The sequence below is a fragment of the Ailuropoda melanoleuca genome, chromosome 6 (genome assembly GCF_002007445.2).
Source record: "Ailuropoda melanoleuca isolate Jingjing chromosome 6, ASM200744v2, whole genome shotgun sequence".
NCBI lineage: Eukaryota > Metazoa > Chordata > Mammalia > Carnivora > Ursidae > Ailuropoda > Ailuropoda melanoleuca.
The window spans coordinates 52,254,760-52,277,239 of record NC_048223.1 but is presented as its reverse complement, the minus strand read 5'-3'; the positions used below and the strand labels follow the sequence as shown (position 1 = coordinate 52,277,239).

Here is a 22,480-nt window from a genome sequence, read left to right as displayed (position 1 = left end):
CAATGCACAAAGGTACACATAACAGCTTTAATTATAATAGACCAAAAAAGGAAACAAATGTCCAACATTTGTAGAAGTATTAAGTGAATCACACAGAGTCCATTCCATCATATGTTATGGGGCGTTAAAAATCATGTTCACAATGAATTTTTTTTGTCCTAAGGTAAACAGAAATGCAGAATGCAAAATCATACGTATAATATCAGCATGGCCATGTTTAAAGAAAAAAGTAAGGAAAATATTGCAGAAAAATATCAAAATGTTAATAATAGTTGCTTTTTCTCTGAACAGTGACAATTATGGTGATTATTTCCCCTTTCGCCTCTTTATGCCTTTGTTACTATCCAAATATACTCAGATGAGGATGTGCTCATTAACATTCACTGAATGCCCACATTGTACCGTCATCGTTGGGAGGACCTGGACTCACAAAATTCTTGAGGCACAGCCCTTGCCTGAATTTGCTTACAATCTAGTGAGGTTTTTTTGTTGTTTCTTTTCTTTTCTTTTCTTTTCTTTTCTTTTCTTTTCTTTTCTTTTCTTTTCTTTTCTCTTTTCTTTTCTTTTCTTTTCTTTTCTTTTCTTTTCTTTTTATGACCAAGAGAGCAGGGAAAGGAACAGAGGGAGAGGGACAAGTAGACCCTATGTTGAGCACAGAGCCCGATGTGGGGCTCCATCTTAAGACCCTAATATGACCTGAGCTGAAACTAAGAGTTGGGCACTTAACCAACTGAACCACCCCGGCACCCGTCAACTTCAAAAATTAGAGAATAAGAAAGCTGTGGTTTGTTTAACTAGTGGTTGAGAAGTAGCATCCCATCTATTCCCCATTTGATCTCTTTCTCTCAAACCACCTTTCCAAGCCCACGGGGATCTTGGCTGCTTTATCTTCCAAATATGTCTAAAACCCTATGCTAGATAAGCCAATAAAGCTTTCAGAGAGTGTAAATAAATAAAATATCTTCAAGGCTTTGGCATAGGTAAAGAGTTCTTCAATAGGACACAAACGTGCTATCTACAGATGGAAAAAAATGGTTAATTGTATTAAAATTTAAACTCTGTTCATCAAATCACATGATTAAGAGTGAAAAGGCAGGGGCGTCTGGGTGGCACAGCGGTTAAGGCGTCTGCCTTCGGCTCAGGGCGTGATCCTGGCGTTGTGGGATCGAGCCCCACATCGGGCTCTTCCTCTATGAGCCTGCTTCTTCGTCTCCCACTCCCCCTGCTTGTGTTCCCTCTCGCTGGCTGTCTCTATCTCTGTCGAATAAATAAATAAAATCTTAAAAAAAAATAAAAGTGAATATAGGTCAATAGGTCTACATTTTCCTTTAAAAAAAAAAGAGTGAAAAGGCAAGCCACGGAGAAGAAAGTCTACAATTCACATACAAGACTCCTATCCAGAAGATGTAAAGAACTCCTACATAGCAATAAGAAAAAGGCAGACAACCCAGAAGGAAATGAGCAAAGGTTTGAACAGGCCGTCACAGAAGGATATCCAAATAAACATGGCAGGTTTTCCAAACATGAGTCATCATGCAATGCAGAGTAAAACCACAGTGTGATATCACTACACCCCCAAATTAAGAAAGCAGAGAGGTCATAGCAAACATGGACAAAGGTGTGAAGCAATTGAGCTGTCGTCTGCTGCGGGGGGCGGGGGGGCGGGTGCAGATTTGCACAATTGCTTTAGAAAACATCTGGCAGGATCTGGAAAAGCTGAGTATAAAGGAACCCCGTGCTCGGGAGTCCCAGTGCTAGGTATATACCCAAGAGAAACACATAACATGTTCTTCACATTATGTTTGTCATCGCCAAAAACTATAAGTAATCCAAACGTAGAGTGGGTAAAGAAAGGGCAGTATATACAGATGAGCACAGCTGTCCCACAGCGGCAACTAACTACAACTGCGTACAACAGCATCTGTAAATATCACAGGCTTATTACTGAGTGAAAGAAACCACACACAAAGAGTACATACCGCATCGTTCTGTGTACGCGACATTCGACAACAGCCGAACCAATGTGTGGGGTTAGAATTCAAGAGCACTGATTACCCTTGGCAGGGAACGCCTGAAGAGGACAGCCAAGGTAGCTTCTGGGGTTCTAGTAATATTCTGTTTCTTCATCTAGCTGAAGGTTATATTGGTATGTTTGTATGAAAATTCATCAAGGCATGCTTTTCTGTATGAAAATTAAAAATTGCATGATATGTGTTTATAAATATGTATGTGCATATGTGACATATACACACACATACACACACGTGTAAAATAGATAATGTAAATGTATTTATATACACATAGAGATATACACACACAAACAAACATACACACAAATGTATTCCATCCAAAATGTAACCACTTCTGACACTCCTCTATGTTTTCTCCATTCTAACATGACTCCGATAGCTGTTTGCCCACTTCCTCTCTTGGAGTCTTTATCTGTGGCCAGGATAATAGTCTTTAAAACAGAGGCTGGGTAGTATCTGTCTTTGGCTCATAACCAGCAGACACTACCCATGTCAATCAGAATAAAATCCTCAGAGGGGACATAGATCCCTGACAGCCTGTATAAAACAGCCTCACCACCCAGACCTGTCACGTTTATCCCTTTATCCTGCTTCATATTTCTTTATAGTTCTTCTCACCAACTGACATACCATTGACTTGGTTATCAGTTTATAAATGGCCTCTCCCCCACTAGAATGTGAGCTATGGGAGAGCAGAGTCCTCAGCTTTCTGCTTCATGTCCCTGATCCCTAAAACAGTGCCTCCAATGAATGAATGAATGAATGAAATGATCACCCAAAAAAATAGAGGAAATAAGGGTGCCTGTGTGGCTCAGTCGGTGAAGCATCTGCCTTCAGCTCAGGTCCTGATCCTGGGGTTCTGGGATGAAGTCCGTGTCCGCTCTGTGCCCAGCAGGGACTCTGCTTCTCCCCTCCCCACCCCAGGCTCATGCTCACTCTTTCTCTCCCTCTCTCTCTCTTTTAAATCAATAAATAAAATCTTTAAAAGATATGTAGAAGAAAGAGGCAGAATATGTATGTTTAGCTTTTTTTATAGGTTAAGAAACAAGAAAATGAAATTACTTGACGTTATTCAGGAGTAGAGCTCAGGCCTGTTTCTCTCTCTCTCTCCCTGTCCTTTGTCTCCCCCATCTCCACACATCACACATCCATGCAATGTAATCGTATAACGCTGGTGGTTCAGAATTCAATGACGGTGACAGCCAGGTAAAGATTCATTATACTGGAATTCAGCATTTTTATCCAAGCCTTATTTTGTGGCAATATGGCCCTTTTGAATACATGATAGTAAAAAAACCTATCATTTTTCTTGCCAAAAATATATGTGTTTGGGACCTAGGGATGCCCCCCTCAGCATTCTGCATAAGAAAATTTTTCAAACAAAATAACACCATTTTGTTAGGCTCTGCAGCAATTCAAAATTTTCAGGCCCTGACGATGAATTGTGCATGTCCAGAAATTGAGATTGTTTCCATCAGAAGTCATCCCTCCCTGTCCTCAGAGTGAACTATGGGGCTCTCGGACCAGACGAGGGTGTTTACGGTTAAGAATTTCTGTGTCTGTATAGAGACTGACCATTTACCTTTTCACAGGGCCCCCCTCTGGGGTATGCCACTTGGCAGCTTGCCTAAAAACTGGCGAAATGTGCTCATGTTGGCAGGGGGAGGGGGAGGTCCAGTTTGATTGTCAATCTGGTTGGCCCTTCAATTTAGGTTAAAAAAAGAGAGAGTTTTAGGCCCTCTAGGTTACTACATAGCTGATGACACAGTTTTGTTGCTTTGGTTTTTAATTGAAAAAATGAGAAACAGCAATAAACCCCCAAGTACACAATATGTACTCAACTGCTAGTAAGAGTCTCCTTCCCCTCCTCCCTCTCGGGAAGCAGTAAGCATCACATCAAGCCGTAACTGTAACAGCAGATTAAATAATAAAACGAACCCCAAGAGACATTGAGTATAACAAGGGCAATGTCAGATCTGTTCATCAAGTAGTTCAATCTTTTAATGAGGCAGACAATGGTGGTTAGAGGGAACGATGATGCCTTTACTTCTGAGTGAGTGCAAAATAACCATTCTTGTCAGAGGAGAAAGCAATGCCAAAGTTCATTTTGAAGCTCAGACTTAACAGCTCGGGAGGGGAGAGCATGGAGTAATGAGGATGTATACGTGACTCCAGTGCGGGACTTCTGGTTTCCTTGGCTGCATGACTTGGAAGCTGTGTAACCCAGGGCCAGTTCATTAACCTCTCTGAATATCGACTTCCTAGGGGTGTAAAATAAGGATGGTAAAACACCTAATTTGCAGGGCTTTTGTGACGCTCCAATGAGGTCTTACTCTAAAAATATTTTGTAGCCAAGAATACCCTATGATAATGTATAAGATTATTAGCATGCTTAAATAATGCATTGAATAACCTTCTTACCTTCTCCCTACCTCCTATAGCCACTTCCCTAAGGTTCAGCTAAAGTACTGCCCATCCCTGAGGTCTGCCTATCCCTCCTGTTGTAGATTAGGACAGCTTTCAATAATTACACGAAAAAGTTTTATATGTTTCATATCTGAACCAGCCTGCCAAGCCTTCAGAATAGAACCGTGGCCTTCTCTGAAACCCAGATTGTTAATGCTGTGCACATATGAACAAGCAATTCCCTGACACCCTTGAGGGTAGGAAGATAGATGGAGATTGAAAAGGGAGGGAAATCTCCTCCTTCCCCATCCCGGATGGAACAAATATTTTCTTCTCTGTAATAGAAAAAGTGGCTATTTGGTGAACATGTACCCTATGCCAAGCATTGTGCTACCTGTTATTTGATGCGATCCTCACAACATCCTGTCCTGTGACTGCTGCCTATAGACAAGAAGACGATAGACTACTTTAGAATAAGTAACTTGACCAATGTCACATGGTGGAGTCAGAATTTGAACCCAAACTTGCCTGATTCCTTTCCCAGTCTTTTTCCATTTGTGGATTAATGATTTACCTCCTGCATTTTAACTAACTTTGTGTGTCCGTGTTTGCCTTTCTGTTCTTTTATCCTTTCATTTTTTGTTATGCATGTAATGAGTAGGGTAGAGGCTTATGACAGAGATGCCTAAGGTGTGGTCGCCGAGCCCAAGGAATTGTCCCAATCCACTGCAAGAAAGATGACAGACAAATCTTTATGTGACATGGAAGAATTTAAGAGGTCCATCAGGGTCGGTGCATTAGCCTTCTCGCCTGGAACGTGCCAGTAATACTCTACTCTATCCAGCTGTTGTTAGGATAAAAGTGAAATGCCTTTATCAAGTGTTTGGCAAGGACGCTGACTCCTAGTAAGTGCTCAGTATATGGACCCTATAATGTTGCCAGATAGTCCCAGGGTAATCACTGGAATCCAAAGCTGGAAAAGCAACTTGGTGCCAGATTTTGAGAGCCTCGAATGCCAATCTAAAGAGTTTGGACCTTCAGCTTGATTAAAAACAATTGTGCCAAGGTCAGTAATTAGAGCTGATGCTGTGTTGCACTACCTTTCAAAATTCATCGTGAGTGAGACGGAGTTAAGGGGCACAGTTGGAACTGGTTTAGAGCACTTTTATATTTGATGCACTAAAAGGAAAGATGATATTTTCAAGTTTAATGCTCTGTACTTTTTCTTCCACAGTAATTAGTGAATGCCAAAGGCGGCAACTGGAGTCTGTGAGCTACTCTTCTCGCTACGCTCTGGGCCTCTTTTATGAAGCTGGCACGAAGATTGATGTCCCCTGGGCTGGGCAGTACATCACCAGTAATCCCTGCATACGCTTCATCTCCATTGATAATAAGAAACGCAATATAGGTCAGTACCCCCATTATTTCCCTTAAATACAGTAACAATGGTGGGTGTAGATCATGAAAAATGCTGTTTAATTGAGTGTTGCCATTCTGAACAGAGCAAGCATTTAACTCCAAGCCACAGGGGATAAAATTTAATGTCACATTTGGCCAATAATAAAATACACAGTGAAACCAGCAAAGTTTTTCGGAAAATCATTCACCACATGGTTTGTATTACTTTACTGAGTTCAAGAAAAGAGTGTCAGAAGTTTTAAGATTTCAAAATGGCCCAAGTTCTATTGCTTTAACATGGGTCCATCTATATGCAGAAGTATCTCTCCTCCTCTGTGGCTTGGTGTAGTTTGTTTTCTGTTTGTTTGGCTTTGTTTTTAAAATCTGCTAAGTGCTGCTCTTTCCACTTCCCAAGCCAGAAATAAAAAGTGAACTTTACTATGTTATGAAAATCCTTCACTTCAATATAATCTTATTTATTTAATTTTCATCCAGAAGACTACATGTAACATTACTTCGTATACAATATGACAAAAATGATAGGTAAAATGTTTCCTAAGAGCTCCGCTAGAATGGGCTAAAATCTACACTCCACCCTCTTTGTTGAATATAGTTATTAAAATTGGATTGGAATTGCGAGAATAAGTGTAACACTCATCTCAGGAATAAAGGAGAAATTGTCTCCTTCTTCACAGGATTAGAACGATTCCTAAGATAACTGCTTTTTGAAGAATAAACCGTAATGATCGGAAAGAACTAAATTCTTGAAGGGAATCGTCATTTCAATTCGTTATGGTGTTTTATGGTGCAGTGATGGTTTCACCAAGCCATTAGTTAGAAGTTTCGCTTGATAAAATCACCAGCGAATGTCTCTTGGCTTGCCAGAACTTTATAATGATAGAACTGGGCTGGAGTATGGTTTTTATATCAGAGCACATGATCTTAGAAAAATGTTTCTTTTTTAAAACTTAAAGCTCCCTCAGGGCTTGACTGTTTATGTTAACATGATACCACATATATGTACAATCAGCAGTTCATGAAATGCCCTGTAACAACAATGGACTGACCATTTTTAACTCTACAACTGCTCTGTTCTGAGAAAAGAATAGCCCTTGATCTTCTCATGCCATGTGTCACAAATTAGACATCACCCTTCGTGTACTGCTTCTCAGATATGGTATCTGCTAGGGTGTATTCAGTAATATGTAACAGAAAAACCAGTTTCAACTTGTTTAAACAACATAAGGTGATTTGTTATATTATCTGCTGTGGACTGAATTGTATCCCTCCAAAATTCATGTGTTGAAGCCCTGATCTCCAGTGTGATTACATTTGGAGATGGGGCTTTTAGGATGTAATGAAGGTTAAATGAGGTCATAAGGGTGGGATCCTAATCCAGGATGATCAGTGGCCTTACAAAATGAGGAAGAGCGAGTTCTCTCTCCTAGTGCACCTACCAAGAGAAGAGCGTATGAGGATGGTGAGAAGGCAAGAAGGCAGGCTGTCTACAAGCCAGGAAGAGAGAGGCTTTACCAGAAACCCAATCGCCTGGCACCTTGATCTTGACTTTCCTAGTCTCTGGAGTGAAGAGAAATACATTTCTGTTTAAGCCATGCAATCTATGGCATTTTGTTATGCCAGCCCAAGCTGACTGACACATTATCTAAGAGGAGAAGTTGGGGAGGCATCAGGAAGGATCGATTCAAGACCTGAGCAATATATTCAAGGACGTAGAATTATCCTTCTCTGCTCTCTTCACTCTTGAGGTGGACCTTCTTTCTCGGAGGACTGGTGGCGAGATGGCACTAACCATTGGAATCACATCCAGACCCAACAGCATGTCCAGGAAGAAGAGGGCACATTCTGTTTCTGTTTCTTTCTAAGAACCAAGGATTTCTTTCCAGAGGCCCCCTTAACTGACTTCATCTTGTATGTTATAGGTCAGACTTGGGTTACTTGACCAGTCCGAAACCCATCATTCACTGGCGGGGGGGATGGGACTGCCACGATGAATTAGACGGATCAAGATTTACTCCTGGAATTGCTGTCAGGATCATCTTCTTGAGTTATATGAGGGGTACATACCTGAATAAAATAGGGTTTTGTTTGGAGAAGAGAAGGAAGTAGTGGGTGCTAGGTTGGCAATACGTGATGCCCAGCGTTTTCAAGTACAGTCACATCGTAGACGGGAGGTAAAGTTCTAAAGTTGACACATAAAGAGAAGAATCGTGTAGATTCAAAATTACCTTTGAAAGTCCCTTAAACCCACTTGACATTTTGGAGAGTGAAATACCTTTCAGTAAATTCAGGATAGCCATCGTTCCAACATCCCATAGATTTCAGTTTCTTTGGGTGAGGCCAGATGAAATAGTTGGCTTGCATTTATAGGACAGAGTGATATTTTCTACTGTGAAAGGCACATGGCAAGAAAGAAACAGCAGTCATATCTCCTAACAGATTAAATCGCTGTTTGGATGGAGTGGGGGGTGAGTGCCGGCACCCAGAGTACAGTGCAAAGACAATTTAGCAAAGAGGTACGCAAATTTGAAAGCGCACAACATAAACATATTAATAAATTCTCATGATTGGCAGCATCTGAAATAAGAGAAATAAAAAATTATTTTTTTGTATTAACAATCACAGAATTTTAAAGCAGGAAGACTGGGTGGATTGGAAACCATGTTTTTGCTGCAGCCCAGGACACTGCCTCTTCCAACAGCAAAGAAATGCCTGCCTTTCTTTGCCAGTTTTATGGAAAATTAATCTTGGATTATGCGAGTTTTAAATTATGGGAGGCCTCCAGTAATGGCATCCCCAAACATAAAATCTAACTGCCTTGCATTTAAACTATTTTTTTTTTCTCACTAACTGGGGCCAGGGTGCTAAGTAGTCTAGTTGAATTCACACAATATAAATGTCCATCTGGTATAACGCCACTGTATTTTATTGGTGCTGATATTTAAGTAAGAGTTGTCTCTTTACGTTATTAACACTACCCCGCACCCACCCTGTTCTTGGAGTGTCTGATTGAATCTAGAATTAATACTATAAATACACACACTCAGCTAATGAAGGGAGCGTTTTTGTTCTGTCGAGGTAAGGCAGCAACAAGATAAAAGGTGGCAGGGTTGAGTCCACAAAACCCAGGCTGTTGTTAAGTCTTGAAGAGAGCCAGAGTTTATGAAGGATTCGTGGCCCAGACCAGACAAAGGTCAAGGAGTAGTCATTTGTCAGATGTCGGGAATAGGAAGTACACGCAGAAAGCTGCAACGAGAACCCAAATCCCCTTAGGCAGAGGAGCTAAATTCCAAGACCTGTTAGACCCAGCTCCAGGCACCTATAGTTAGGGGCATGAGCCACTGTACTTTGGTTTGTGTTTCCCGAGATGCGTTCAATGGAACACCAGTTCCTTGATATGCTCTTTGAGAAGGGGTTCTGTCATCACATAAATTTGCAAAATGCTGCCAACTTTACCTCTAATATAAGAGTTTCAGGTCACATTGCCCAATTAAAAGACATTCCTATTAAAAAAAAAAAAAGCCACTTTCTCACTTCATTTAATCTAGAATTTCCCAAATGTATTTGACCAGGGGTATTTTATTTGAGTGCCATACCTACTAATATCCGACAGAAATGGTTCCCTTGGACACCCTTGGGAAACACTGACTTGACATCATTGTTTGTGCCTCAGAACTGGAAGGGAATCGCAGGCCAGTGGAGGGGGTGGCAAAGGCTGGTCTGGAAGCTGTGAGTAGGAAAATACTGATTTTTTTGTTAGAGATGGAAGAAGTTTGAACCTGGAACCCGCCAAGAGTTGCCTCATTAAAACAAAAGATACTCGTATCCCTCAAGAAGTTTCCAGGGATTTAGGAGCTCTGTGTTAGGAACTAGGATCAAAGAGCAAATATTAGAACAAAAGATGTTTTCAGTGCTCTTATCACTTGGGAAATTACAAAGATTTTAACAGCTCTGTGCCAGGAGCCAAGGGGAGAGACTAATATATACATATTGTCAAGTGCCAATAATATATATATATATATATATATATCTTATTATTTCACATCTCCCAAGAAGATCTCAGAGATTCCTCTCAAGATCTTATATTTGTAATTAGACTGGCCAGGAGTAACTTCTTAGATTCAACTCAGTTCTATCTCTTATAGCTGTGTGATTTTGGATAAAGTACTTAAATTCTCTGTTTACTGATCAATATGATGAGGAAAACAATACCAACCCCAGAGATTTGGGGATGAAGTGGCTTAAACATATAAAGAGCTTCATATGGCCCTTAGCAAGCAATAAGTCCATCTCTCTGGCACCTGTTATTACAACTGATAATGCCGCTCTTGCATTTGGATATTATATTTTCCAAGGCAAAGGGCATACATATGAAAGCCCCTTTGGTGAACGCAACCCTCTGACACCAGTGCGGATAGGAGGCTGGGTGGCCTTAATAAGTAAGATCTGTAAATCACCCTGAAAATGGTTGGTCACAATTTTAGCATCCTTCCCTGTTCACCAGCTGGAAGAAGAGTATTAATGATCATAAAATAGCCAATAGACAGCAACCAGAGGAGATTAGTATAATCTGCAATTCTAGAAATGTGGATGGCCAGTGACTATAATTACATGGCTTTTGATAACTCATCAAAGGAATCCGTTGCATTCATCCCCAAAGAAAACCAACAAATGAACAAGCTTTTTCTTCACATGGAATTTACACCTGCCAGGACTGTACAGGTAGGGATCATTGAGTAGCGTGCACTAGTATAATGTGTATTGGCTCTAACAGCTGTTTTGTAAAAGTTGCAGAAATGTTCTTCACCGAGCTGTTTATGACATCAACTCTTTGTAAATACAGAAGCATAGTATGAAATCCTGTAAATAATTGGGATGAGCCTGGGGCCCCAAATCCAGTCATCTTGGGTTCACTTAAGGGAGTCTGTGATTACTCCATTTAAGCAGAGAGCCATGCACTGACAGTAAAAGGTGATCTGCTTTAAGATGCAAGTAAATGTGGAATTATTTGCCCTTAAACTTGCAGAAAACGTAAGCAAGAGAGGCAGCATTTTTTTTGAAGATTTATTTATTTATCTCATAGAGAAAGAGAGAATATGCGTCCAGCTGCAGGGGGAGGGGCAGAGGGAGTGGGAGAGAGAGAAAATCCTCAAGCAGACTCCCCGCTCAGTGCGGAGCCCAACATCGGGCTCCATCTCCCGACCCGTGAGATCACAACCTGAGCCAAAATCAAGAGTCAGTCACTCAAACAGCTGAGCCACCCAGATGCCCCAACAGAGGTAGTACTTCAGAAGTAGAACAAAAAAAGAAGAGGGAGAAGAAGGAAACGGGGACTGACTGTAGCTGGGGGAAGGAAAGGAAAAAAGAGCTGTGATCCTGAAAAATGGGCAGGTTTCCTGTTCAGGCTTGTTTTAAAATACCAACTGCAGAAGCAGAGCTCAGAGGTAAAATAGCAGTGATCACCTCAAAATAACCAGCAGTAACCAGTTACAAGATGCATGATATGCTGTCTTTTGTATAATAGACGTAGTCATTTGTGACTCAATTAGGTAGCTGCTGCTGTCCAGATCGACCTGCTCAGACAATTTACTGAGCAGCCGATACTAATTACTAATACCCCTCTCATTATTACAGTGATGCCACAGGATGTCACAGGATCGTAATATCGAAATCTTGGGATGATCTCCCAGGAAGGAAAGAATATATGTGTGTGTCTACATGTGTCTACACATACACATAAAATGAAATGTCTTTTTGTTGTCACTTAAGTCAATAGGCACAAATCATAAAATACACGGATCTCACTTCACATGTTTGCCAATTCTCAAAACAAAAAGGATTTTCTTTAGAGAATGAGCCCATCTTGTACGAAGAACATTTGCACACGAAGTAAAAACAAACAGCAGATCCCTTTCAGCCTCTGGTTTCCCTATCAAGCTATCCTCACGGGGAACGCTTTACATCCAAGATAGCACGTGCCCTCCCACTTGCCAAGCAAATTAACTCCTATGAAAATCAATGCCAGAGATGGAGGGAAACTGGAAAAGTGGCGAAATATATAACATCAGAAACAAACTTAAAAATATCCTGTGGAGAGTATTACTGGGAAAAATATATTATGGACATTTCTTCCAGAAGAACCAAATTCACAAATATTTGCTTTATGTGTTTCCATTCTCAATTTGTTGAGCGGTTACTTACAAATGTGTATTGAATGCCTCTCCGTGCCAGAGACTGGGCTAAGACCTAAGGGTTCGAAGCTCCGGGGTCCACTCAAATGAGGAATTCTGAAGGAGAGACACGCAGAGGCTCTGTTGGGACTAGTGACTCAGAGTCAAGGAAGAGTCCTCCTAATATAAATGGATGTCCGGATAGAGACAACATAGAAACCATTAACTCACATCTGTACTCAAACCCGGGGGGAGAGTCATGTTGCCTCGTGACAATATTATAAGCTTTTGAAGGAACACTTAAGACCTTTTGTCAACATGAAGCCAATACTCTTCTTTCTTTAGGTGAAGAAATGAGAGGTGGGGGCAGGGAAACATTTAAATCCATGAATAAATCAGACACTTTAGCCCGGCCTATTATTTAACTTTCTCCTGGGGCTGCTAAAAAGTTCCATACAAGTAAGTCATGAAATGTCCAGGAGGCAGTGAGCAAAAGGGTAGGGAACTTCTGGAGTCTCTCGCTTCTCTGCATTTTTGTAACTGCAAACAATGGCAAATTACAAATTTACGGAGCAACCACACTAAGAAGTGAGTCTTTTTTTTTTTCTTTAAGGTTTTTTTTTAAAAATTTAATTTATTTGAGAGAGAGAGTGAGCAAGAGAAAGCAGAAGCTGGGGGAGGGGCGGAGGGGGAGAAAGAAGCAGACTCCACACGGAGCGGACTCCACGCTAAGTATATCCCAATGTGGGGGCTCGATCCCAGGACCCCAAGGCAGATGCTTAACCAACTAAGCCACCTGGGCATCCCAGAATTGAGTCTGGGACATTGTATACCCTCAGTCCCTTTGTTTTTTTTAACCTTCCATCTCATGTTCTGCCTGCCCTGCCCTCTGAGAGCAGTATTTTCACTTGGGCTAGTGGCGTAAAGTTGTGGCTATCGGGCTGAGACTCACCGAAGACCTTCACATTGGCCAAGAATTGGTCTCGAACACAAGAGCCAGATGTGCTGGTGATTGAGTGTGGTTTTATCCACTATTAGTGGGACGGAAGGTGGGAATGAGAATCAGGCGATGGTGTACGGATCTGAAATTTACAGGTCGTAGATGAGAGCAGCAGAAAAACTGGCAAAGGCTATCACCACTGCTGCCGATTTCGAAAGAAAAAGCAAGGGAGAACCCTGTGTTGGCTTCGTAAGGAGATGAGGGAGGCCAGTGTACGGCAAAGGGGGAAAGACCTGCAGAGGGGCCCAGGTGGGAACTGCCGTGGTCTTTCTGTCCTCTCTGCTAACAAAGGTCATGGAAATAGGTAGGTAGCTATTGTCTGATAAAAAATTGCTGTATTAAATGTAATAACACCTAATTTTAGCTATTTGGGAGTCCAGTCCTTTTAAGGGATGGTTCTTTTGTTTGCTGAGCATCCGAAAGAGATGAGATGCCAATTGGGAGTGGAAACAGGGAGAGCTAAATTGCTTTGCCTAATTGAGGAGAAAATTTCAGGTGTCCTGAGACAACGGGGAGGGTGAGGAGCAGAGAAGGGGAAGAGGAAAACCTAGCTGGATGATGGAAGGCTCTGGCTTGACCTGAGCCTGTAACTTCTTTGCTGGATGATTTACTCTGTGACCACTCCCACAGCTCCCTACAACCCCACACAGCTCTGGATTGAGCAACTGCTTTAAATCCATGCTTGCTTTTTACTGGGGACTTGTTGAGTAAAGTCAACATAGTCCAGGTGCTTTGGGGAATATCTAAGATGAAATTAGATAGGAACTTTGAGATTTCCTCAGGTTGCTTTCTGAGTGGGACCTTGGAGTGTGGCAAGCCCACATCTGTGTTGAAAACTGTAATTTGAATCAAGACAAAACTCCTCATGCTCTGGACCTCGAATAAAGCAAGTCCAACTTGCTGCTTCCATTATACCTGTGACCTGGTCAACTCGTTGGGGGAACGGGGAATCGAGAAAAGGCTCCATCTAGGGGACTGAACTATTTTGAAGGATTGTGAAGTTAAGTCTTTACTGTGGTCTGTAGTGAAGCTGTCAACACTCTGGGTTGGAAGCCAAGGCTCAAAATGACGGGCTCTGCTCTTCTTCCCAGACAAGTGTGTGGTTTTCATCATCCTGGAGGCATCTCCAAGCCTCTGCAAGTTGAGAACAGTCTTGTAAAACTGTGTAGCACTCCAACAGCTTGTGAGCCTCGGGTCCTGGGAGGCCGTGTAGACTGCTGAGCTGAATGAGAGCTTGACAGGTTTTAATTCCGGTCCATTTTTATCTGAGCCTATGAAGACATCAACCCAAAGAGTTGGGACCTTTCCTTTGCCTAGAGAACCCTCAGAAAAGATTTCACCATTTTCCTCCCTGTCAAGAATTCTGCCTAAAGTCAATCTAAATGTCTCGTGGGATGAAGAATTGATAGGCCCTGTTTGCAGAGCCTGCTGCTTTCTCCAGAATTAGAAGTTCTCCCCTGTAGCAGGATACATGCCATGATCCATCATGCACGCTGTTCATCAGCCGGTCCCTCTTATCTGAAGCCAGACTGAAAATACGAGATAGACACTAACATCACGGCATAACGGGAGTGTGGAGTTGGCGCTCAATAATTTACCCGTCATCCTCAGTGTAGCTCTGAGATGCCCTTCCCTGGTCCTGAGAATTAATGCTTCACTGACACAGAATTAAGCCTTCAGTGCTGGGCACTCACTTAGCAGCCAAGGAAAAGTAATAGCTAGTCAGCCGATTGTTCATCCCTAAGACAATCTAGGGATCTGTTAGCACTGCCCTTTGAATCATATAAAATGAATGAGCTCTCTTTGTAATTTCTGAATCTGGAAGTCTTTGAAAAGCACATGTGAGTTCTTGGCATTCACAATGATCAGAAGCCTCGTACCATGCCTCGAACACCTGGGCTAGTTGACTAGGACCGTATCACAGGGATTGCCAGTAAGACCTGGAAATTTTATGGAGCCCTCTCCCCAAAGAGGTACAAGTATTCTCAGCCACAATTCTACCATGGTCTCTAGAGAGCATACATATGTTTTGAATGATGCCCTGTAACACAGACCTTGATTTCCAAGGGTACGCTTCAAAGGATCCCACTGTTCTCTTTGTGAAAGACAGTTCTTTTTAATACTTGGATAAAGAGCAACTGTGCTCCAGCTGAAATATTGAATTTAGAAAATATGTGATAAGCTCTGCAAATGTGTCATTTCCCTGCCACAGTTTAGCAATTATGTCTCTGTTTTGTATCCTGATGGCATTAAAATGAAATGCTATCTTGCATAGGAACCTTGCCGTAAATGATGAGTTCATATTAACCCAAGCTCGGGGAATGATGAATTCTTTATTGTATAACTCATGACTTGGTTTTTATTCTCATGGATGGTCAAAAACAACCAGAACTATCCAGCATGATGCAGTGGGCTTTGCACTCACAGAGCCCTAGCTCTGAATTATAACTCAATTCTTCCGGTTAGCTTGAGCCATTTATATTACTTTAATCTTTGTGGATTAACAATGGTTGAATAGCAGCCTTTTCACGTGATTCGACCTTAGAGCTCTGACCATGAACAAATTTTGTAATCTTCCTGAGTCTCGCTCACCTGTACTGTAAGTATAAGGTTAATAATGTCTCCCAGAAATGTTTCAGGGGCTGAGTGCGACAATACGTTGGAAAATCCTAGTACCAAGCCTGGCACATAGTACGGCAGTAAATGCTGTCTTTATAGTTGCTGTCACATATAAATTATTTTACAGTCTCAGTCTGTCAGTTACATAAACGTCTTTGATTCTGTGAAAGAGATGGGAAAAGGAAACTGCAAGCAGTACACGTTTAATTAAGTTATATTATCTTTTGTTAGAAATAACAACACACATTATTAGGGTGGGTGAACAATATCTCTTCACCTGAATTAGGTGTTAAACTAAATGAGATTAAGTGAGATGCAGGTTTTCTGTCCTTTTATGGAATCTCAGGTGACTTTTTGCCTAAGAATCATTCACAAAAAAACTTTGCACTCCGGCATGTCCGAGAAGAATAAGACACCAAAGTTAAATTGTCAGCAGATCAAAGCGCTGAGACAAACACAAGAGCAGGTATGCAAGTCAGACTGCAGGGTCCCACCACAGGAAATCGCTGCATTGTGTTTCATAAATACTTTATATCAGTTGGCATTTTTAACCCTGTCCAGAAGCACCAATCCATCATTGTGCCCAGATGTGACGTGATTGAGTCCGTTTCGCCTAAAGAGCCTTTTGGTTTATTACCAGTGACTCTCTTGTTATTGAGTGAGCTGAGTGGGCTTTGCTAGTCCCTCTGAAGATCTTATGTGGGCCCTGCCAGTTTTAATGACCTTTGCCCCTACAGACTTCATATATGTGCTCATTTAGATAACGAGAAGAATCCGTGTGTACAGGACAGGCCATCGAATCCCCTGCCTAATAGGAATGAATATTAAACATTGGGATCTGAAAAGAATATATTGAAATTCCATTAATATTTATAACTGATCTGTGGGGCTAAGGGAATTCTTCAGTATAAATTATTCCAAATTCATGTTTGTAAGAATGAAGCATCCTTGAATTTAAAATATAGTTTTCCTCGCTGAAATAGATTTCTGTTATACATGTACCTGGTGAATTCTTTGTTGGTGATGTTATATATCCTTACATTATTTAATAGAGACGGGAAGGGCATTTTAGAACCTTGAGCTCACCTGAACCTAATTCACTCTGTTTTATCAAAAATAAAATGTCTGTTTGTTCCCTTTTCCACTGTCTATATTCATAATAATGGTTTCTCAAGAGTAGCTAACAATATCATAAAGATGATAGTCCCTTTTATTTAAGAACTTTTGCCAAAACCTAGATTCGATCTTTTTTTTTTTCTGTCAAAATATAACAGGAAGAGGGGCGCCTGGGTGGCTCAGTCGTTAAGCATCTGCCTTCTGCTCAGGTCATGATCCCAGGGTCCTGGGATCAAGCCCCACTTTGGGCTCCTCTGCTGGGAGCCTGCTTCTTCCTCTCCCACTCCCCCTGCTTGTGTTTCCTCTCTCTCTGGCTGTGTCTCTCTCTGTCAAATAAATAAATAAAATCTTTAAATATATATATATAGATATGGAAGAATAATTCCACTGGTCTTATTAGTAAAGGAGATAAGAGTGTCCACAGTAAAACAGTAAATTTCCTCTATGAAAAGGGCCAGAAATATTTTGACAAAGTCCTAAATATAATCTTCATCATCTGATTAGTGTCAGTTATACAAATTCAACATTTTAGAACGTCAGGACTGAAACTTCCCTTTAATGCACCACTAGAGCAAAGCTTTAAGCCAAATCCTCAAGCCCAGAGATCTATTTCCTTTTGAACAGTTACAAATCTAAAGCTGACCCCAGTTTCCCAACTACGGTGATAAAGTGATACTCTTAGAGGCAGACCAGTCTGCTGGTTCAAGGGGCAAACCTTGCCCAATTTGGGAAAAGGGTCCAATCATAATACCACTTAACACACAAAATTTTACATAGGGCACAAGGATGCGTAGGCCAAAATAACAATGTATAATGGGGATGGCTGCTCATTGCTGGTGAGTAGTGGGAAAGCAGAGAGCGTCTTGGGGGTGGGGGTTGTCATCAGGGGAAAACTGGGCTTTCACACCGCAGAAGAACTCCAGCACGGGCCTGGAGCTCCGAGTGCCAGTTAGGACAGATCCTCTGCTCTAGGGACCTGCGTGGGGCCCAGTTAAAGGACTATTGAAATCCTTCCGTTTTTCCTTTTGGCCATGTCCATAGAAGCTGCAACAGGCTGAAAATCTTGTGTCTCAGGATAAGTAGATGTTTTCATAAAACTTGGGAGGTCTCTTAGCCAAAGAAAAAATTTCTCCCAAACAGATCCTGAAATGTATGCTGTCCCACTAAACATGGCCCCTTTCTTGAAATGGGCAGAATCTATGGAATTTATGGAATTTTTTTACAGAATTAATGCAAGGAACATAGAGGAAAGATTATTCTAGCCCTGGGCAGCAAATAGAATTCAGAATATGCTTGCTGGCGTAGCTTTACTCCCCTTTTATTTTTAAAACTATATACGTTATAATCACACTTCACACGTGCAGCACTGGCTTTTGATTGCCTGCCTTCAAAATTCAGAACTTGGCCCTTCTCGAATCCTCTGTGTTTCAGAAAACAGAGCCACCAGTCTCCTAGCTCCTTAGCCAAAAATCGGGAATCGTCCTTGGTTTCTTCCTCTCCTTCACCCCAATATCCAATCGATGACCAAATCACACTGATCTTGCTCCCAAGACAGACACGGACTCCCTTCTCGTCTTCACTGTCACGACGAGGACACTACCTTATTGTAACTGGCCTCTCTTGTTGCCCCTTTCCAGTTCATTCTTCCCAGAGCCAGCACAGTCTTCTTTAAAACACGCGTCTGTTCACACCACTCCCTTTCCCGTTCAGAGCCCTCTGCTGCTTTCCCGGTGCACACAGGATTCGACCTCAGGCCCTCATCGTGACCTGTAAGGTCCTGAATGATCTAGTGCAGGGGTCACAGACGTTTCCTGTAAAGGCCAGAGAGTGAGTACTGCACAGTCTCTGCTACAGCTGCTCAGCTGTACTGATGTAACGAAGGCTAAAGACATTATATAAAGGATCGGACATAGCTGTGTTCCAATAAAACTTTATTTACCAACACAAGTGACTGGCCCGAGGACCTTCGCTGGCCAACCCCTGACCCAGCACTTGCCGATTTCACTAGCTCCTCGCTCCCTTAGCTCACTTAGCCCTCCTGACACACCTCTCATTCCCACCATGGTGATGCCCACTCGGGACCACTGTCCATTCTGTTCTCCCTGCGTGGACATCTCAGTGTAAATGTCACCCCCACATTTCATTCGGTTTTCTATTGTCCTTTTATAGCTCCCTCTATTTTAATTGTCAGGAACTATACATTGCATTTGTTTAACGTCTAGTTCTCCTTCAAGTTGGGAGGTCCTCGAATGCAAAGTCTGGATTTGCTTTGCTCATCTTTGTATCTCTGGCACCTGGCATTCGGCTTAACGCAGTCATTTCTCAATTAAATATTTGGTAAATTAAGAATGAATTAATGAGATCTAATCAAAACATGAAAGAAAACAAAAGATAACAATCTGGGCTCAGATCTGAAATATGAGATGCTTTAAGTCCCTTCATTTCCAAGGTATTTTATTTTAAAAGTTCTGCACTTGAATTGGCACTGGGCACGAGTCAGGGTGATTAACAGGGCCCCAAGTCCGGTTCCAAGTCCTCCTTCTCCAGAGGCCCTGTGCTCGACATGCTGTGGCTGACACAAAGCCGTACAGAGGTCAGGCGGCTCTACTCCGTCTTGTAGCTCTGCCGTCTGGACCACGAACCCCGACGGCCAGCGTGGAGGGAAGAAGGACATGGAGGAGGCACATAGCTTTTAACAGCTGTGGACTAGGTGGGACACACTTCACTGGCCCTCATAGCCCACCGACCAACATGCGTTACCTGGCTGCAGGTTACCTGCCAAGTGGATCAGGAGCTGTCTGGGAGCACACAGAATCTGTGCTGAGCACGAACTCGCTCAGCCGGGCCACATAAAGGCAGATCAGATACATTTCCTACTATGAAATAAAGTTGGCTACGTGACATTTCTGTAAAGCCCATGGATTGGTGTACTTCCGATGCTACAGTTTACTGATTCAAACAAGCTTTTCGCACGTGTTAATTTATTTCGTTTGTGGTGGTATCTCGCTTGGTGTAATTATTAATGTCTTACTCTCCCGTCTCCCTCAGATACTTTACTGCAAAGACTTTTAATGTTTAGTAAAGGAACGTGCTCATTTTGTCATAATTTCGTGTTATGATCATGATTTTTCTATAGACTTTGTAAGTTTGGGTCATTTTAAAGTAATTCTGTGACACATTTCTTTTTAATATATATTTCTTAAAGATTTATTTATTTATTTTAGAGAGAGATTGAGAGTGCGAGCAGGGAAAAGTGCAGAGGGAGAGAGAGAGAGAATCCTCAAGCAGACTCCTCACTGAGCACAGAGCTCGACCAGGGCTCGATCCCAGGACCCTGAGATCATGACCTGAGCTGAAATCGAGAGTTGGCTACTCAACTGACTGAGCCGCCCAGGTGTCCCTATGGCACATTTCTTTTTAAAAGGAAGGTCAAGTCCAAAAATTGACTGAAGGAGAATGATTTTTACAAGGAAAGAAATATATGCATTTTCTCTTTGCTCCCCAAATTATTTATATCTACATAGGTTATTCATCAGTCATACATTCAATCAATATTTACTGCCTTCCAGCTCTGGGCCAGACATTGTTCTGGTATTCAGTGAATGAGACAGTTCTAAGGCTTGCATTCAACAGGGAATATTAAGACTTTTTTTTTTTTAATTTGAGAGAGAGAGAAAGAGAGCATGACCAGGGTTGAGGGCAGAGGAAGAAACAGACTCCCTGCTGAGCAGGGAACCCGACACGGGACTTGACCCTGGAACTCCAGGATCATGACCTAAGCCAAAGGCACACACTTAACCAACTGAGCCACCCAGGTGCCCCAATAAAATATGTTGTAACATTTAGAATTCCTTGTAAGTAAAATTTCAAGTGTTTAATCTGATATTCTCTTTATTTTCCCCTTGTTTTAGTGTTCAAACTTTTGGAGGATATATATTTTGAAGTCTATGTAATGTTTGTGGAATTGAAGTATCCTTAGCTCCGTGAGACATTGTGATTTCATCTGGCCAATAATCCCAGTTGGGTCTTTGGCAATCTTTGAGTGACACTGACAGGAATATAAAAATGTACCTTGTTTTAAAGGGACAATAATAAACATATCTGTGCTCCCTCAGAGAAGGTACAAACAATTCTATAATTTGAAATCAGCCTCCTGAGGTTTATCCTCTTATTTACATAGCTTGCCTGAAGGAACTTCTCTGGAGACATCGGTCTCTGGCACAAAACCAGATCTGCTTCTCACACGTGCAATAAACGCAGGAACCTAAGGAATGATGGAGAGCACTGGACTCAAACTGGAGTTGTTGGCCAAGTGGCAACCTTCCCTTGCACAGAACCTCCCGACAGCCCTGTAACAGGGGTTCTGTTGATCCGCAAGGATTTATCTTTGCCACGGATTCCGGAAATCTTGCCTCCTCGGTTTACCACGATGGAAAGCTTCAAGAAATTGTTTGCTCTGAAAAGGTCAGAAATATTTGAAAGATAATCAGAATTTCCAATTCAGTAGTAAATGTGATTGGAAAAGTCAAAGTTTCAAATTCTGAGAATGGGGACTAGGGGAAATGGTACTTCAGACCCGGCTGATGTAGAAATACATGTGAGTTTTGAGTTCCGACGTACACAACATGTATCTGGTTTGGGGATACCCTGGGTCCCCCCCTTCCCTCTTGCTGTGTCAGTGTATGCATACATAGCAGCTTGGGTGTGTGCTAATTAGGTCTTAAATTACAAGTAAGAACATATGTTTTTCCTCTATTACAACTTGTTTCTATTAAAAAAAAAAAAACAACAAGCAAAAGGAAGTTTTCTATAGCCTGAATTTAGAACAACTGTGCCAGGAGTTTGAAAAGTACAAAGAAATAAAATGAAAAGCAGAATGATGTTGTTCGACCTTTGAAAACTCCATCCCCGTAATCTTTATTATGCTGTGCTAAGTGCTTTCCATGTTTCATCACATCTCATCTTTACAAAAACTCTGTGAGGTAAATACTACCCCCACTTTATAGAAGAGGTAGGTAAAGCTCTAAGCTTTAAAGTAAGTGAAACCACGACTTCGGCCTGAGCTTTGTCTCTAAATCATACTTGTTTTGGTAAAAGTAAGCATCTCCATCCTGGAGAGCCTAATGAAAACGCCCCACGGAGACTTCTTTGCCTGCGCCACCCACACCCGTCAACACATCGAGATTCATCCATACCTGGAAACGAGACTCTCCTTTTTTATATTCTTCCCCATCCTATACTTTCCGTCATATTGAAAATAACAGTGGCTTTTAAAATTTATTTCCTAAAGATGAAATTATAACACCGAATGTGTTATTTGAGATTTCGCTTGCTCCTCCCTTCCTCCCCTTCCCAGATTTGGGTTCTCCAGACCCTCAAGGGCACGTTGTGCCTCCAGCCCTACCAGTGCACGCCCAGCACCGCCACCACTGGCTGCCATCGAGAACCCCGGCCATGCAAGAACTCGGAAATCTAGTTGTCCTAGCGTCGCTCACATGACAGATGACATTCACATGCGCAGCGCACCTCATGGGGGTAACTTAAGTTATTAGGAATCCTGAGAGGCCTGGTGTTCTTTCAAGATCACCTCCATCGACGTACATGTAGGCAAGAGTACTGTTATTTTCAGTATCAACTTGAATCCATCTTAATGTCTTCACAAAGCAACAGAGTCTCAATTCTGGGTATATTCACTTAACTATTGTTAGTCACACGTGATTTCA

General features: G+C 41.9%; 1 protein-coding gene and 2 long non-coding RNA genes across 11 annotated transcripts in view; 1 reads left to right on the top strand and 2 right to left on the bottom strand.

Annotated features, from left to right (window-relative positions):
* The window catches only part of RNLS (renalase, FAD dependent amine oxidase), a 255,901-nt gene that overhangs the window by 192,352 nt on the left and 41,069 nt on the right, over positions 1–22,480 (top strand). For all 6 annotated transcript variants that reach the window (XR_004626090.1, XM_034662391.1, XM_034662388.1 and 3 more), the window contains exon 5: positions 5,671–5,844. Coding sequence is in view for 5 of the 6 variants with exons in the window: in XM_034662391.1 (XP_034518282.1) it covers positions 5,671–5,844 (174 nt within the window). In the remaining variant the exon portion in view is untranslated. The remainder of the gene's footprint in view (positions 1–5,670; positions 5,845–22,480) is intronic.
* LOC117802665 overlaps positions 1–22,480 on the bottom strand; it is a 108,151-nt gene that overhangs the window by 62,480 nt on the left and 23,191 nt on the right. The gene's annotated exons all lie outside the window — the stretch shown is intronic.
* On the bottom strand, positions 3,999–10,171 carry LOC117802666. The gene is made up of 4 exons (XR_004626096.1): positions 9,449–10,171; positions 8,128–8,429; positions 7,920–8,034; positions 3,999–4,291 (listed from the first exon to the last, which is right to left on the bottom strand). It is a non-coding gene; the product is annotated as an uncharacterized LOC117802666 (long non-coding RNA).